Source organism: Anneissia japonica, unplaced genomic scaffold, assembly GCF_011630105.1.
Source record: "Anneissia japonica isolate Jap-2015-1 unplaced genomic scaffold, ASM1163010v1 scaffold287767_len825999_cov190, whole genome shotgun sequence".
Lineage (NCBI taxonomy): Eukaryota > Metazoa > Echinodermata > Crinoidea > Comatulida > Comatulidae > Anneissia > Anneissia japonica.
In genome coordinates this window covers 610460-628149 of record NW_022707033.1, presented here as the reverse complement: position 1 = coordinate 628149, position 17690 = coordinate 610460, and the positions used below count along the sequence as shown (strand labels likewise).

At 34.7% G+C, this 17690-nt stretch overlaps 1 protein-coding gene across 1 annotated transcript in view; it reads right to left on the bottom strand.

Annotated features, from left to right (window-relative positions):
- Positions 1-17690, bottom strand: part of LOC117106301 (VWFA and cache domain-containing protein 1-like) — a 33548-nt gene that overhangs the window by 5165 nt on the left and 10693 nt on the right. Inside the window, exons 3-21 of the mRNA XM_033247662.1 lie at positions 14365-14513; positions 13438-13544; positions 12317-12467; positions 11392-11536; positions 10613-10748; positions 8528-8629; positions 7730-7864; positions 7433-7590; positions 6875-7007; positions 6346-6495; positions 5927-6050; positions 5321-5565; positions 4180-4322; positions 3281-3378; positions 2575-2769; positions 2240-2362; positions 1723-1822; positions 943-1194; positions 232-344 (exon numbers count right to left, since the gene is read on the bottom strand). Of these exons, the coding sequence (XP_033103553.1) occupies positions 232-344; positions 943-1194; positions 1723-1822; positions 2240-2362; positions 2575-2769; positions 3281-3378; positions 4180-4322; positions 5321-5565; positions 5927-6050; positions 6346-6495; positions 6875-7007; positions 7433-7590; positions 7730-7864; positions 8528-8629; positions 10613-10748; positions 11392-11536; positions 12317-12467; positions 13438-13544; positions 14365-14513 (2759 nt within the window). The remainder of the gene's footprint in view (positions 1-231; positions 345-942; positions 1195-1722; positions 1823-2239; positions 2363-2574; positions 2770-3280; positions 3379-4179; positions 4323-5320; positions 5566-5926; positions 6051-6345; positions 6496-6874; positions 7008-7432; positions 7591-7729; positions 7865-8527; positions 8630-10612; positions 10749-11391; positions 11537-12316; positions 12468-13437; positions 13545-14364; positions 14514-17690) is intronic.

Here is a 17690-nt window from a genome sequence, read left to right as displayed (position 1 = left end):
AAGATTGTAAACAACAATTTTTGTCGTTTATTGTTATAATAGTCTCAACATGGCCATAATGAGGAAAATAAAGTTGTTGATGATAATAAAAGGATTTTTATCAAGAAATAAACAGATACAGTACAATGAGGAAAATGACAAGGAGGAGAAACTTAATGAGAATGACTATGGTGACATTGATGATAAAAATGTTTAAAAATAATTCCAATCAATGAACACTTTGATACTCACTTGTCATTAAGTGTTATTGTTCCACCACACTGATCTATCTTAAGGGTACATTCACATGGACACTCGCATTCTGTCTGCTCCATGCGGTGGCAATTCAGGCACACCCTATCCACCTAAAGAACAACACAGAATTAGTTGCCTTGCATTAGCAACGAAGATCACCATCAAAATTCATGCCAATAAATGATATTCTGAAGACTTATTTCCAGTGGGGTCCTTCTGGTGATGATTGGGCAGTACACTGGAAGACAATACCCTACTCTCTACCGAATAGTGTACTGCATTCTTTAACGTGCACACGGGCCATTATGCACATGGGACCAACGGCTTAAACGCCTCATCTAAAAGACCGCGCATTATCATAACTTGCATTTCAGCCCTCTAGCTGAAACACAAGGAGAACAGCGATGGGATTAGAGATCTCCACGGTTCAGCGCACACACAGTGGCTACCACCAGCTTAGCCGACTGAGCTATGCTGCTTTCTAATAATTGAGGTTTGCATCCCAAAACCAGCGTACTGTCACTAAATGTCACTGAGTAATCAGCATTAAGACTGTAGCAATATTGTATACTTCAGTACAGAGAAGTTGTAATATTTTTACTCATAACTTTGGCAAATAGTGTGTTATCACTATCTTAATCCTTCGTGAAATTCATAAAGTCAAAAATGTGATATCAATGACTTGTGTGAAAAAAAATGACAACTTACTGTACTACAAGGACAGAATGTTGTGATCATATCACATGTTTCATTCACAATGCCCATGAATGCATTTGTTCCTGGGATAGGCACGATCTTGTATTTTTGGCAATGGTCCTTATGTAGGAGATTAAATAGGAGCCCAGTCCAGCTGGTATTGAATTGATAGAGGCGCTGGATGGTGTCATCTGGATAGCTGTTGCATGACTTCTTCTTCACAAAGCCTTGGTGATTCAGAATATCATTGGCAACCAGAGGTTCCTATAACAATCAAAAGGTAAATATTCGTGTATTTTATTTACATATTCATTGTTTACTTATCATCCCAGGAAATATCCTTGTACTGTTACAGAACACAAGAAAATTATGACTGAAGATAATTATAATAACATTACCAATACAAATATATATATATATATATGTATATATATATATATATATTGTATCATTCCAAAAAGATATGATCAAAGGTGCAGTGTAACTAGATGTCAAAAAGTAGTCTAAAAACACAATCTTTAGCAATCCTAAAGTATTAAACTTTCCACATGAACCCCACCAGGAATTTTTAATTCGGGACCCTGACCTAGGCTATAGGTTCACATATCACTGTTGGGCTTGTTAAACTCCGTTGGCAAACACCTGGAGCCGCAACTGGCTGTGAAATATACTTCTGTGCAGTACAGAATATAAGCTAATCTACTGTGTACAACATGTTTTCCTGGTGCCTAAGTGATTACATAATTTAATTATCAAATATGGCAACATAAATAACAAAACCATTGATGTTACCTTGTGGGTGACATGCTGCTTCTCAATGGGTCCCTTGCCAGCAGGCTCTACTAGACTAGGATGTGCAATCAAATACCCAGCATCATCTATCATGAAGCACCTATGACAAGTAATAAAAATTACATTTAATAATAATTTATTTATCTGTTATATTTAATGTTCTTTCACAGCAAAGAAAACCAACCAAGGGCCTAAAATATGATACCATGATATATATATTTATGGTGTGAGAAAAACAAAATATTTCAGATGTCAATCTCCCCAAACAAGGAAAACTTTCACAAGAGGTGGCCCATAACAAGGCATTTAAAGTCAGTAAAGAGTTACATCTCACTGCTACTTAGGGATCGGATTCAACACTCCTCACGAAGCGCTAACTAGCTTGGTGTATTTGGGAGTACCCATGTATACCCCAACAGTAGGACAATTACTTATACATAAAATGTCCTACCCCAACAGTAGGACAATTTACTTATACATGGAATGTGCAATAATACAACAGTAGATTATGGCTTACCGAACAGTTGAATGTCTACACATAGGTAATGTGTCGAGAAGCAGCTTGTAAAAGTAGCGGATTGTGAAATCAATGCCAACAACAGCAACAACCCGGTCACTCGGATCATGCTTACCAGTTGAACTAATGAAATACAAAAATGAACAAATTTATCAATCACATCTTGGAATTATATTTAAATTAATGTTATTAATGTTAAGGGAATGATAATTAATAATAAATAAAAAATAACAATAAAAAAATTACCAGGATAATTGATACAGTATTCTATTTTAATATGTTTGTTCCTCTTGACTTGGAGAATAAAATATCAAAAAACAAACACTACAACATACCTGCCCTCATATAGTACATGGCTGATGGTGACCACATATCCCCCTCCCCCAACATCCAGGTACGGTGAGGAGACAGTCACCAATCCGGGGTTATCCAGGGCACGGACATACCAGCTTCGCAGTGATGGTTCATAATTCTTGTCCATCAATGTGCCAGGGTACATACGTAGTACGCCAGTGATTGTGACCAAGTACCTATAATATGAAATTATATAAAGAGGTTTAGACAATTGTTTAAATATTTAATAATTATACAATGAATATTTAAATGGCACCAGTTGATAGTAATAAACATCTGCACCCCAAAGTAAGTTGTTAGATAGAAGCTATATTTTTTTTTTTGTCAATTAACATTATTTAATAATTCATCAATACAATTCTCTCCACTTGATAGACAAGTAAAAAAGAATTTCAGGAAACGTTTGTAAATATCAATGATGATATCTATCTATGATGTCAATAATGACCTACAAAAATATAATAATAATACAAATAATATATGAAGTAAAAATCATGCAAGATGCAGTGATGCGTAACTGACAATGCAGCTGGAAATGTCAACATAACTAAGTATGCCCTCTGGAGTATGGGTCAGGAAATAGAGCATGACCAGGAATTTGGAGGTATTTTATAAAAGATTTTCATGGTCAGAGGCACAAAAGATTTTTCTCCAGGTCTGTGTATTGATTTTAATGCACTGGCTTACCTTCGGACAATGTAATCATTCAGCTCGCTCTTGCGAATCTGACTCATCCAAAATTTTTCAATGCCCTTGGTGACGCGTACATCATTCTTAATTGTAGGCTGCAATGATTAACAACAAAATTAAACACAATTTAATGATATGCACTGACTTTTGAGAATTATTTGCGTGGAAAACAGATACATTTAACAATTGTCTGTGGTATTAACAAATCTCAGTTACATGACAGGTTATTTAAATGGTAAGTTACAAAGAAGTAAACACAAAAACACAACAGATATATGTCAATTTTAACAATATGGGATTATCTAAATACCTAAAATACATTTAATCACATAAAACAGAGAACTATTAACTCATTGTCCTATAAAATTTAAAACAATTCATTTTTTATTTAGTGTAATTTCTTTTTGCTTTGATGTCTTCTGTCTTTATTATATTTAGTTAGTATTCAGTTTATTGTCTTATTAATCATGTACCAAAGTATAAGTTTTGGAAGTGGTCAACAAATTGTTTATTTAATGTTATTTTGAAAGTTCATTCTATTAAAAAATGTATGCACATATAACTTTGAAAGGCAATTACTCAAAATCATGTTTATCTTGATTCTAAGAGTACTGTACTTTCACTTTCCAATAACTTAGACTTGAAATGTCCAATTTCAATGAATGACCCCTTATTTTAAAGATCACAAACTCAGGTATCTGAAAATACCAATAACTGGAATTTCAATTTTTGCTACAACTTAGCCATTTTGCCACAACATGCCTCAAATATGGAAACAAAATGATTGACTTCAAAAATAGGAATTATATTCTGTACGAAATAATGATATCAGCGCACTTCAAAAATGCAAACATGCTGAACAATGCCTGCACCACCTTTGTTTGAAAAGCCATTACCTTAAAACCAGGGTTGGAGATGAGCATTGTGTTGTCATTCAAATAGGCCAAGTAGCCCTGTACTACATGCTTGGTTTCTTCCTGGCTGATGTGCTGGTAAGGGGAGTTAAAGCTGCTGGCTGCCAGCATCAGTGTACCTGAGGCTACAAAAAAATACAGATTGTGTAAAATATAGTATCTACTCTACTAGACAAGCAATAAGTATTAATGACAAGATTATTACTATAATATAAGTAATATGATATGTATAAAATGATACAACTATATACTGTAATTATATACATTAATATGGATGCATTCCTATTGAGGATATAATATTATCACCATTGTTGAGAATATATGCATTGTTGTGGATGTAAGCATTGGTGTTGACGCATTGGTGTTGATATACAGTATGCATTTGTGTTAATGTGTGCATTGGTGTTGATGTATCCATTGATGCTGATGTATCCACTGGTGTGGATGTATGCATTGATGTAGATGTATGCATTCATGTGCATGTATGCAATGGTGTACATGTATGCAATAGTATACATGTATGCCTTCGATATGTATGTATTAATTAATGTGGATGCATGCATTGGTGCGGATGTATGTATTGATGTGGATGCATGCATTGCTATGGATATATGCATTGGCTTTAATGTATGCAATGGTGTGGATGTATGCACAGATGTGGATGTATGCATTTCTGTGGATGTATGCATTGGTGTGGATATATGCATTGGTGTGAATGCATGACCTGGTGTGTATATATGCATTGATGTAGATGTATGCATTCATGTGGGTGTACGCAATGGTGTGCATGTATGCGATGGTTACTAGGTATGCATGCATGCATTTGGTATTGATGTATTCATTGATGTTCATGCATGCATTGGTGTACTGTAGAGGTATACATTGGTGTGGATGTATGTATTGATGTGGATGCATGCATTTCTATGAATGTATGCATTGGTGTGGATGTATGCACTGCTGCTGATGTATGCAATAATGTGGATGTATGCACTGATGTGGATGTATGCATAGATAATAATGTTATGCCTTGATGTGGATGTATGCACTGATGTTTATATATATATATATGCATCATGATGAATGTACACATTAATATTGATTTACAAGTCAAATAGTTATTTACTTTTGGTTCCCAATTGCTTCAGATGCATGCACATGGCGTTAGTGGGAATGAGATCGAGACGGTGATACAAAATACTGCCATCACTTGAGGCCATCTTCATCTGCTGCAAGTGCCGCATTTTCTGATTAGCCTCCAACCTAACGATACAGATCGAGTATGGACTGCCTGGTACCGGCATCCAGATGAACTTCACATCTGCTGTGCTATTGATGGACTGTCGCAATATAAGCTGCCCTCTATCACCACTGTAGAAAATGTCAATACAATAATGGTTTCTTAAGACTGAATGAATAACTCTTTATGTGAATTAGTGACTGCAATGATTGTTTCTACTGTAGTACTTTTTTGCTCAAGGAGCTTAGACAGAACCTCAGCTTACTGTAGGTGCTGTAAAATAAATAATAGGGACAGCCCTAAGCAGAGACCATAAAAATATAGTTGATAATTAGATGTTAGGCCTGTAACAAGGACTCCTTAATGGATTCCTTATTAGAGCTAGAGATCTGAGAGGGGTCACTCAAATTGTTGGATGTGTCACTCAAATAGTGGGATTCAGCCAAACTCATTAGGGCCTGGATGTAAATTCAAATGCAAACTGAAACCTACCTCATCATGGACTTCTTCACCGCATCAAACCCAGGAGCTTGTTCCAGTAAAGCAATATCAACAAATGAGGGCTGAGTTTTAACAAACAACGGTCGTGGAAGGGATGGATGGCTTAGAGCATTACCTGTGAACAAAGTTTTTAAAAATGTCTCCAACATTCTTATGATAAAAACTTCCATTGGTTTTCAGTTGGTAAATGGGGTAAATAGACCCAAGTCAATGTTATTAGGGTGTAAATTTAATAAATGCTATCAATAAAGCAGCAATATAAAACTTGAGAGGTTAAATATGCTGTGGACATTGAAGAATGGCCATATTCTTACATAAAACCACTATACTATCACCAATGTGCAATAAGCCTTCTTCTCTACAAAAATCTAAAAAAAAACTATACACTAATGAATGCTATTTGCACTTACCATTTTTGTCTGCAATAAACGCATACGAGACTTCTCCTTCGTGATAGTATGTGATATCTTCAAGCAAGTCACCGACACTGACGTCGATCCCAACTATACCAATTAATTCTTGGTTATAGAAGCAAGGCTTGGTAAGACTGATTATGTAAGCTGTATTAAATATATAGAAGCATAAGAAAGCAATATAATTTTACCTTAGACAGGCCTGTTCTGTACACTTGATTTCAGTGTATTTACATTTTTGCTGCTGGACCCCAGCAACATCATCACTTTTACATCCAAACACTGATTACAAGTATTTAATAAAGAATTACCTACTGCTTTTTAGGTTTTCGTTTATGCCATACTGCTTTAAACATGTATGTATGTATGTATACATACATATCTACATACATATATACACATGTAATTATATTCCCAAACGTAAATTAAGTGTATACTGTCCATCGAACACATTTTATCTTCCACTAATTGGTAAAAAATTTATCACATGTGTCAACATGATATAAAATGGACTATTCCTACTTACCTTCACCAATGGGATCTATATAAGGCAAGGAGAATGTTGGATTTGAAAGCACATATACTGGAAGATTAATGTAGAATCGACCAATCGTAGAAGGCAAGTTGCTCATCTGGTTCAAAACAGTCATAGCCCCTTTCTGCAAACAGACAATTATTTATTTGTTTATTTATTCCTTCTCTAGACTGCATGCATTTTCAGTACTTGAGTACTGTTTTTCAAAGTGGTACAGTTACAAACAGATCATCAAAATAGAAAGAAGATAACACACAAAACAAAGTCAAAAGGAAATTAAATGTAAACGTAGAATATTGGAATCACTTTGTTAATAACACAAGCTACAAAGGCAGAGGTTAGCCCCTCTTTCTGATCTGCCCTGGCATATAATAAGATTGACATCACATATATTTAAGATTTGTGCATGGGCATTTGGTGCATTTAAAAATAGCAATACTTTAGAAAATTCTACAAAGTATTTAGCAACTCGGTTTTGTTATTTGCTTATTTCGCTATGATTACTTTTTCTCCCAATACTAGTCTATTCTAGAATGGAATAATACCTACCTGTGGAAGGGGTAAACCAGATTCCTGTTTAACCTTTGAACTTCTCATTGGATCTGTTGCTGCTTGTTTCCCAGAAGTAGTTTTTCCAGACTCCTCTTTTGTGTTCTGTTCTGCCAAATCCCGTAGGAAAGCTAGCTCTTCCAGGCCAGTTCTTCCATCTTGGTAAAAAAGATGGAACATAACACAAAAATTGTGGTTTAGTAGAATGTTAAATGCACTGGAACTAAGTAGTATATTAAAGAACAGTATATTTCTAAATGCACCATATTTCAAGATCTTGAATCAATTGCTTCTCACCATCTATCAATGCATAAGTCATGATGATGACCCTGTTATTAATCTGCTGGTTTTCATCCACTACTGTCTTCACAACTTTCTTAGCCTCATCTTTACCAGAAGTGTTGCCGGAACTGATGTACACTATGATGCAATCTACAATGAAAATATATATGTAAATCAACAACAAGAAACAAGAAGCTAGATAATGCACTGAATACAATATATGGTACGAGGGAATCCCAAAATTCGTGTACAGTTGCTAATTGATAAACTGAGTAATGAGCATAAAATGTGCCAGTATTGTACACTTCAGCACTAAGAAGCCATAATAATTTTACTCATAACTTTGGCAATATAAAGTCGATTCTGGGCGTTAAATGACCCATTATTTTAAAGCTTACAATTGGAGAATAAGAATATCAAAACTTCAAATTTCATTTTTTTGGACACTTATGCTGGTTTTGGGATGGCAAGCCTTAAATTATAGGAATGTATCAATGCATAAAAATTTGACTGGGAATGAATTAAGTTTGGAAACAGTGACCTTTCACTAACATGGAAAATGTCATACCACTGAACATAAAGACTTTTGTGCCAATGGTGATATAACTGAATTCTTATTAGCAATTTGTTTATATCTATAAACAACAAACTGACCAATTGATTAATCTATTGTATTGGTTGATAGGCTGATTGACTGATAACCTGATTGACTGATAACCTGATTGATTTGATTGATTGACTGATAGATTGATTTGCTGATCTGGATTGCTTGATAAATTTCATGAATTACTGATTAAATAAAAAATAACTTACCAGCTAACGATACATTGTTATACTCGGGCTCAATCACTTGTTTAATCATTGAAAATGCTTTCTTTAATCCAAGAGTATGGTTTGTACTCCCCAATGATGAATCTGTAGGCAATAAAAGCAATCACACAACTAATTAATTAAATGAATTAGTCTATTTACTTGCTTATATTATAAATATGACAAATTCTTTGAGAAGAATGTATTGTTCACTGTATGTACTCAAGGATTTAGTTATAGTGGGTGGGACCATCCAGCCTTGAAGTTTTCCAGCCAGTCTAAAGCTAACTTCATGGTCCTCTACCCACTTTTTTTAACACCCATGCCCATCCATAAAATCCACTATTATTATTTTAGAGTTTAGAAAGCAGCTTAGCTCAGTCGGTTAAACTGGTGGTAGCCACTGTGTGTGCGCTGAACCGTGGAAATCTCTAGGTCACCGGTTCAATTCCCATTACTGCTCTCCTTGTGTTTCAGCTGGAGGGCTGAAATTTAAGTTACGATAGCGCGCCGTCTTTCAGATGAGACGTTTAAGCCGTTGGTCCTGTGTGCATTATGGCCCGTGTGCACGGTAAAGAACGTGTTACACTATTCAGAAATGAGTAGGGTTTGTCTCCCGGTGTACTGCCCAATTTACCGCCTGAAGGACCCCACTGGAAATAAGTCTTCTTCAGACTTTCATGGGTTATCCTAAGTAGTGTTTACACCGAATAAACCAATCCATCCATCCATACCAATGTCATCACCCACACACTGCTAAAATGTCTACCATCCACCCTTGGTTTACTATCAGCTAAAACGCTGTGTACTAATAATGACTAGACAAATTTTTCACTTTTAGCAGTAACCATGACAGTGATTAATTAAATACCGTACTACTAGCCAACCAACATAAAGATGTGTCCAGACTATCAAGTGATAAAAACCTATGATTTGCCCATATATGGGAATGAGAATGATATCATCATGCACATACATAGACAAATACCAATACTGTACTAATATTTCATCACTATATACACATGGAAAATTATTACATGGAAAATACATATCTGTCACAACAATTTGGTAATGTGGACAATGCTTAACATAATAATGACAAGAACAAATAGCACTTTGGAATCTACTTCAATTATGTGATAGGTGCTGTGCTCTGCTTTTGCAAGCTCAGCACACTTCTTTAGGCAATAGATAGCAATCATTACCTAAAGTGAGCTACTGCACACATTTCAAATTATAATTTATATAGCACATATAGAATTGTTGCAATATGTACTAATTAAAATTGGTATAGCACATATTGCAACAGTTTCTATACACTTGAGTACAATTTAAGATACTGTAACTTTGTAATTTTTATTGAATAAATAATTTACAGTGCATTTGTTTGTTTATGGTTTATTTTTTTTTTTGTTGTTAAGTGCCTCTAGGCTGTGACAATGTGAGGCGCTATATAAATCCAGAATTGTTATTAATGTAATATAATATAGTTGAATTATATAGCGCTTTATACGAAGTCTCAAAGCGCTCAAGTTGTGGACTAGCTTGTGCAGTAACTTGCTTTTCTCATAGTGGTGTCTTCAGGTCTAAGCTACCCGGTAAACCGGTGCCCACTAATCTCATCTTTCCACTACAGGGTCTGTATGGACCAGTACACCGGGCCAACCCCCTAATCCGAAAAGACTTGTTCCACCACCATAACCATAAACGAACATGCTGTTCAACCAGCGCCAATATTATGGCTTTAGGTTGCGACACCCTTGCCTTAACTGCTTTTTCATTCAACTCGACATTCATTCACATTCAACAACAATAAGACAAGCATTCAATGAAAGAAATCCAGCTTTATGTATTTAATTTGCCCATATAAAATGTCACTATAATCAAACATTATCATACACTATGTAGTTAGCAAAAACAATTACAGTAGTTTTTTTCCACACAACAAAAATAAATACATCTGGGAAATACATAATGCCTAAAACCACTAGTAGTATGATAAACTTTTTTAAGCCTACTTCTATTAAATTACAAGCTTCTAAAAATTAATCAACGATAGAAGGGGTAGGTAATGAGGTATGTTCTCACCTGAGTCTTTGCTGATTGACTTGATGAATGTGATCAATTGCTGCTTGGTGTCTATGGAGGCGGGAGCAAGGCTTTTACCATAGCAACTATCTGATTGACAGGTCTCGATGGTTGAGCCGACAGCAACAACTCCAACCTAAATAACATCATGAATAAAACATAATTCATTCCAAGATATAGTTGGTTATTTATGGTGTGTCACCAGGTTATTAGTTATAAAGTAGTAGGTTCAAATCATAACCAGGTCACTTATATCATTACGAGAAATTTCACTTTTTTCTCAAGCTATGTACAGTAGATGTGTATTTTCAGCAAAGTATGAATCATATTAATAAAATTCCATTTATATTTTGGATTAATATTGTGTACATGCGAGAAATTCTTTAAGTACAAGAAAAAGAATGTACATCAAAATAGACAGGTTGCAGGCAATGTACCGTGTCAATAAAAAGCATCAATAATAATACAATTTAACAATTTTCCTTTTGGTTTAGCTCACAATAAGGTGATCACAATTCTGTTTTCCTATCCAATCAACTTATCCACCTGATGATGGCGGTAATGTTGATGATGATAGTGACAATGCCACCCTGAGGTACGTAAGGTACCACATCAAGCCTCTTTGCATTTCACATGAATCCAACACTACCATATTCAGCAACTGTAAAACCCTGTAAAACATGTGACATACTTAAATATGGTCATGAGGACAACATATCATGACCTATATAGGCACATCATGACTATATATGGCCATACAATCAACTATTCTCACTTACCAAGTCATGTTCACAGAGGACTCCCAGGGCAACCACTGCTGCCTCCTGGGCAAGTTTTAGCTGCTCGTTGCTAACCCATGAGCCCCGCTCAATCAAAATCACTACCTTCTTTTGTTGAGGGCGCACAGTGGATGAATACACAGGTCTGAAAAGTAATTCACTTCTAATTTTAGTCGGCATGTTGTAAAAATATTATATATGTTATGCTCCATCGACCTCCAGGTCTCTTTTAGTCAGATTATGTTATGCTTCATCGACCTTCCAGGTCTTTCTGTCAGATAACGTAAATTCATACATTTGTTAAAACATATTTATCATAAATATTGAATTTCAGGAATATGTAGAAGAAAGCATAAAAAACTACTGATGCTATTAATTTGGAACTGAGCTGAGTTTCAGGTACTACAACAATACTATTAAACTAATAAACTAATGACTAAACATAGCATGCTGCAGGGACAGGTGCTTCAGACAATGATGTCAATGACTAGATACTTCCTGTGCATTGTAGCCTAAACATTGAATTTCTCAAATGACATTATATCAAGAGTTGTGTTCTCTATCCCTCTGGTGAAAGCAATTCTGAAGTCCGTTATAGAAAGCAACATTCATAATATTCATTTCTCAAACAAACCGACAGTTCAACTATTTCAGAGGGGTGTCCTCACAAAAGTAACATACTGTAGCATAAATCGATAAGTATTGCTGCAATGACTTTTCAGTTATACTTTATCAATTTCTAAATGTTGTTATATGTTTACTAAGGTAACTGAAAACAAGCCATTATGAAGAAAACATTTAAATGAAGATTTTAAATTTTATTCACAAGCTAAAATTATAAGATAAAATTATGTACAAAATATTTAATAATTATCAAGCTAAAACTTAAATATTGAAGAGGTTCGTGTTTTAATTTGTTTCTTACCTGCTACGTGCATCCCAGCTTTCATCACATGACATTCCAACACTATTAATATTGGAGAAACCAGTAGAGGGGTAAACAACGTGAACCCCCTCCTCCGAGCTCCAGTACTGCCACATTGCCAGATGACATTTTTTCATAGTATTTTTGAAAACTGCAACAAAAAAAAATAGTAATTTTTTTAGAAATGTGCTTAAAAAGAGGGACAGTAAGAATAGCCACCACAGGAACAATGCAGCATGATGGATAATATGCCTGCAACTAATTCCAATGTTTTGGGTCCGAATCCAGATACGCTCCTCACAATGAAACAACTCAACTCCCTAACATCATAATAAAGCTATGAACAAGCTGGCTAGGTTGTGACAAATATGTGACCTCATACGTACTGTACCATACATATTGTCATATGACAGGTATTTATCAAATATGACTCGATATTATACCATAAACCTCGAATAGAAGCCCTGGCTTCAATTTTTTAGGAGCCTCGGATAGGATTTTTTTTAGATGGGCCTCTTTTCGAGATGGGCCTATCTTGCAAAATAAAGAGGGTGCTTTGTTTCAAATTGAATGTTGTAAATTTTGAAATTGCTACTATACAATTATCAACAATGGAATTCAAAATTCTGTTTCAATATTTTTTTAATTTTCTGGTACAATTAAAAATAATATTAAACCTGACATGCTATCAAAATAATAACGTTAATCTGAATGCAAGTACTCTCGAAAGAAGCCCATATTATCTTGATTAGAAGCCCACAGGCTTTTTTTTCGAGATTACTTTTGCAACTAAAGAGGGGCTTCTTTTCGTGATGGGCTTCTTCTTGAGATTAGGTCCGTGGGGCTTCTATTTGGGGCTTTATGGTATATGGACAGAGGTTTAAGTTCATCAAGAATAAAGGGTTGATTAAAACTTATATGTGATGAGGGAAGAAACTGTCTTACTTTTTGATTTCAAGTCACATGTATTCAGTAACAACAACTTATAAAAAAATATGCATTTTTATTATCTATTTTTTGTAAATATTGCAAACTGTGATATTATTTGAAAAAAAATATATAAATGCAAATACAGTATAATATAATTAACCTGATTTTACTTTCAAATTGCGTCAACTTACTTTGTGTGAGGTTTTTAACTGGATTGAAGGCACCAGATGGGACAACTGGTGAACTCAGATCACAAGCATTTTCTTGTGAGATATTGCACTTGAACACACTACTGTAGCTGTATGAAAAATTTACATAAATTTATCAAAAGGTTATAAATTGCCTCTAAACATCTTGATTCTAGATTCAATTGGTAATAGTTACTAGGATGCAGTCAAAAAATCCATTGCACTGGCTGATATATTCTTCAGTTTTAGGCATATCAAGATGAACAGAGGTCTGAAGACTTACTTCCAGTTGGCAGTATGGTTGTTTTGGATATTGAGAACAACATGCCCAAAAACAATTGCTTCTGGAAAGGTGTTAAGCTTTAATTATTAGGTTATGTTTGTCATTAGATACTTAGGAAAACATATTTATTATTATTATTACTATTATTATTATTATTATTATTTATTATTATCATCATCATTATTATTAAAAAGCATTTATATAGCACCTTTACAAAAAAAAATCAAAGTGCTGTACATCAAAACCCATTATTACAAAGATTAAAAAAATGTTTACAATCATGTAATTCAAAAGTAACTAAAAGTAAATCAAAAACAATAAGATAGCCTAAAACTGGAATGAAAGCAGGCAAATGAAAACTACAAAACCAAAATAAAAAAAACACAAATTAAATTTAAAAACAGAAAGGAAAGGTACAATATTACTGAATACAAATACTGTAAAGGCCTCTTTTTTAAACATTAAGAAATTACAATGAGAATAAAAAGTGTTGCAAATGTTGTGAGAAAGGTTGTTCCAAATGTTTTAGTATTTTTAATGTGTTTACCGATTTCTAATTGTGATATAACATAATATGTAGTCTGAAATAATTTACTAATAAAGAGAAGCGAATGACTTATTTTTTATTTGTTTTTGCTAACACTCACTGTAACGTTTGCGACTGAAGCTTGCAGCAACTTCGTCCTGCCAAAATTGGCTGTGATCGGTGGGCTTGGTATAACTTCTCGACATTATTCTTATTATAATCAAGCTGCTTCAGGTACTTTGCGAGTTTCGTTCCCACACTGAATGTCAACTGAAAACAGAACATAAAAAATTGATATTGAATGAATAAATGCACCGAGAACTAATACCCTATACATGAATATCGTGAACAGCATCAATAATTTACGAGAACGTGGATTCTCAACAGAACAATAACTTTCTCGTTGAGGAATTTTACAGTTTTCAAAGTGGCATTCGCTCCACGTTAACATCACAATTTTGGTGAGCCCGCAAAAATCCTTATAATGCAGATTGTGGATATAAAATGTACATATTCTGAACAGTCCAAGTGATTGGCTATGATTTAGAATACAGATTCATTTACATCTACACATGCATCATGACACTGACAATCAAAATTAATATGAGATTCTGTGCGGGAACTCTTTTAATTATATACAGTACAACACATTTTTTAACACATAACCTTTATTATATTATCATTATTATTATTTCTTACTTATTTTCAGTACTGTATTACAAAATAATTTAATAAAAGTGTAACATTGATTATAAAAGTATCTTTTCGGGGCATGTATTACGATGAACTTAATTCCACATGAATTGAAAATTAGCTATGCATGGGAGTGATGGAAGTCACCACTAATCAAATTAAAATTTGCCACCAAATCTAGTGGAATTAATGTGGCTGAACGAACAAGTTCAAATTTTTGCTTGGAGTGGCTTTTTAAAATAGATTACCTTATATTTTCACAACCAAAATCAAAATCATAAAATATTCATAATGTGGGAAATTAATTCTAAAATATTCTTGCATGAAATGCGATGTCAAAATAGAGTTTCGCATTTTGTCATAAATGAAGGCATATAAATCTTGATTTGATCTAAGACATATGGATAGCCCAGCATGCAATCAAAGGGATCTAGCACGCTAATTACCAGTACAAACAAGGAAACAGCAAGCTATCTATACTGGTTACTATATTTACATATAGCTAAAGAGGTACAAGTTCAGTCTGTTAACAGTATGATATTTTACAGATGACAGACCACCAGTATTGGAACAGCCTTGGGTGACTACTGGCCATTGGAGCAGGGTTGATTTTATTACCCTAGGCCCTCCTTTGTTCTACAACTTTCACAGCTATCCACCATCAAGGACAGACTCTTGGCCATGTTTTTCTAATGTATTAGTAAATATGTGCACAACTCTTTGGAGCTTGTTCGATAATTTCTGACATCATTAGTGTAGATAACAATGCCACCACTTCTTTATAGTTCTGTCGATTAAAAGCACAAGGCCAAAAATAAAAGTTCCTCATCCCTTCTCTTATGCTCTGTCACAGATTATCAAATTTTCTTTGACAAAAAAACTACCCATGCCCATTATATAATAGTGATGATGTGCTTATATACATATTTAGGCAAGTCACATGATTTTGTCAAATAAAATTTGACTCACACTGTCTGAACCTAGGGCTTTATCCATTTTTTCGTGCCGCCAGCAATTTTTTTTTTCCATTTTTCATTTTTCGCAAACAAAAATTCTCAGCAATCCTGATCATCTTTTTTCAACATTCCCTACTTTTATTTTTGCCTATTGAAGTTCTAAATCATAAATGAATTGGTATACCAGTACTGTAATAGCATAGGAGTGGTATAGTACATATAGGAGTGGTATAGTACATACACTCCATAAAGAATAATTAACAATATCCAAGGGAGAACAAAGTAAATAAACCTACTTATCAACTATTAAATTGAATTCACCTTGTGACCTTAAAAATACAGTACGTGGATATTTGCTGGTTAGCATTTTCGGAATTAAGTTATCAGTGAAATGCATGGTGGCCACAATTAAAAGGATTAAGAGGTTGAGTGCTGCGATAAAACATATTGTCATAAACATTATAGTATAAACGTAATACTATAGCAGTAAAATAACTTCTAGAAGCGGTTTGGCGCAGGTTGGGGTTCAATCCCTTGCTGTACATTTCACATACTGCGTATGTTTTTTAAACCTGTTGTGTACTTCTGATGTTTCAATTTTTAATGCATTTTTAATGTTACTTTTACCTGTATTTTTTATGTCTTGTGCTTGTGTTTCATTGATGTTTTAATATTGGACTACATTTTTTGTAGATAGGGAGCTTTCGATTGTATGACAACGGTAGGACGCAGGAATGTACAGTAATGACGTCACTTAAAGTCATCTGCGCATGCGAGAACATTAAGGTCACCTTGTCGAGTAGATTCTGGAACGCAATTTGGCCAAATCTATGTATGCAGAGAACGTAGGACGCTAGGTAGGACGGTCAAACATTAGTGATTCCGTTCTAGTGTCGCGTCGTCGCACAAATCGAAAGCTACTTATTATCATATAATTCAGCCTTGGCTTTGATTTTGATTTCAATAAAAGATATTGAAACTGAAAAAAAATAATAATTTTCAAGATCCTTTTCTATTAGTTTCCCCTCCAACTTGAGACCACCTTTGGACCTGAAAATTAGGGGTAGTCTCAGAGTTCGGCCTCCAATTAGAGGGTTAGCTTTGTGTTAAAAGAGTGAAGACTGTCATTAGTTGGTCTTGAATCAGTGGTGTCTTGGAATTAGAGGAGTCTCAATTTTGAGGGGTAATTATTCAATTATTCTCAGATTTTGTTGACAGAACTGGTACTGGTATGGGCATTTATAATAGGCCTCTTCCTTTAGGTTAAAAAGCGCTTCTTTTCCCGGGTCATTGAGTCCTCATGCATTAAGTGTTGCTGCTGGTAATCAGCGCAGAAGCAGGCAACCCCTACCAGGTACTCATATTTATACTCCTGGACGCAGGGTTCCCGGAATGCCGCCCTCAGCGGCGAGTGCGCATCACAACTCAGGGTCAAAAGTGGAACGTGAAATTTGGATATGGTTTTGTAGTCAGATTTGCGAGAAAAACTTCAGCTACCCGTATTTCTCGACTGAGACGTCAGTGGGAGCTGTAATTTGTATGGCAAGGAGATTGAGCAACCCTTCATTCATATTAAGGGAATTTACGCCCAGAAACTTTGTAGTTATTAATATTTTGGTTATAATAGAAAATAATTATTTTTTGGTGACGTCACACTCACATTAGTTAGAATGCATACGTCATAAGCTAGATACGTCACCTTTTCCTGGTAAGGCAAACTTTCCCGGCGTGCTTTTTTCATGGATAAACAAACACCACTGCTTTGCACATGGATGCCTTGCCCAAGCCAGGGCTACAA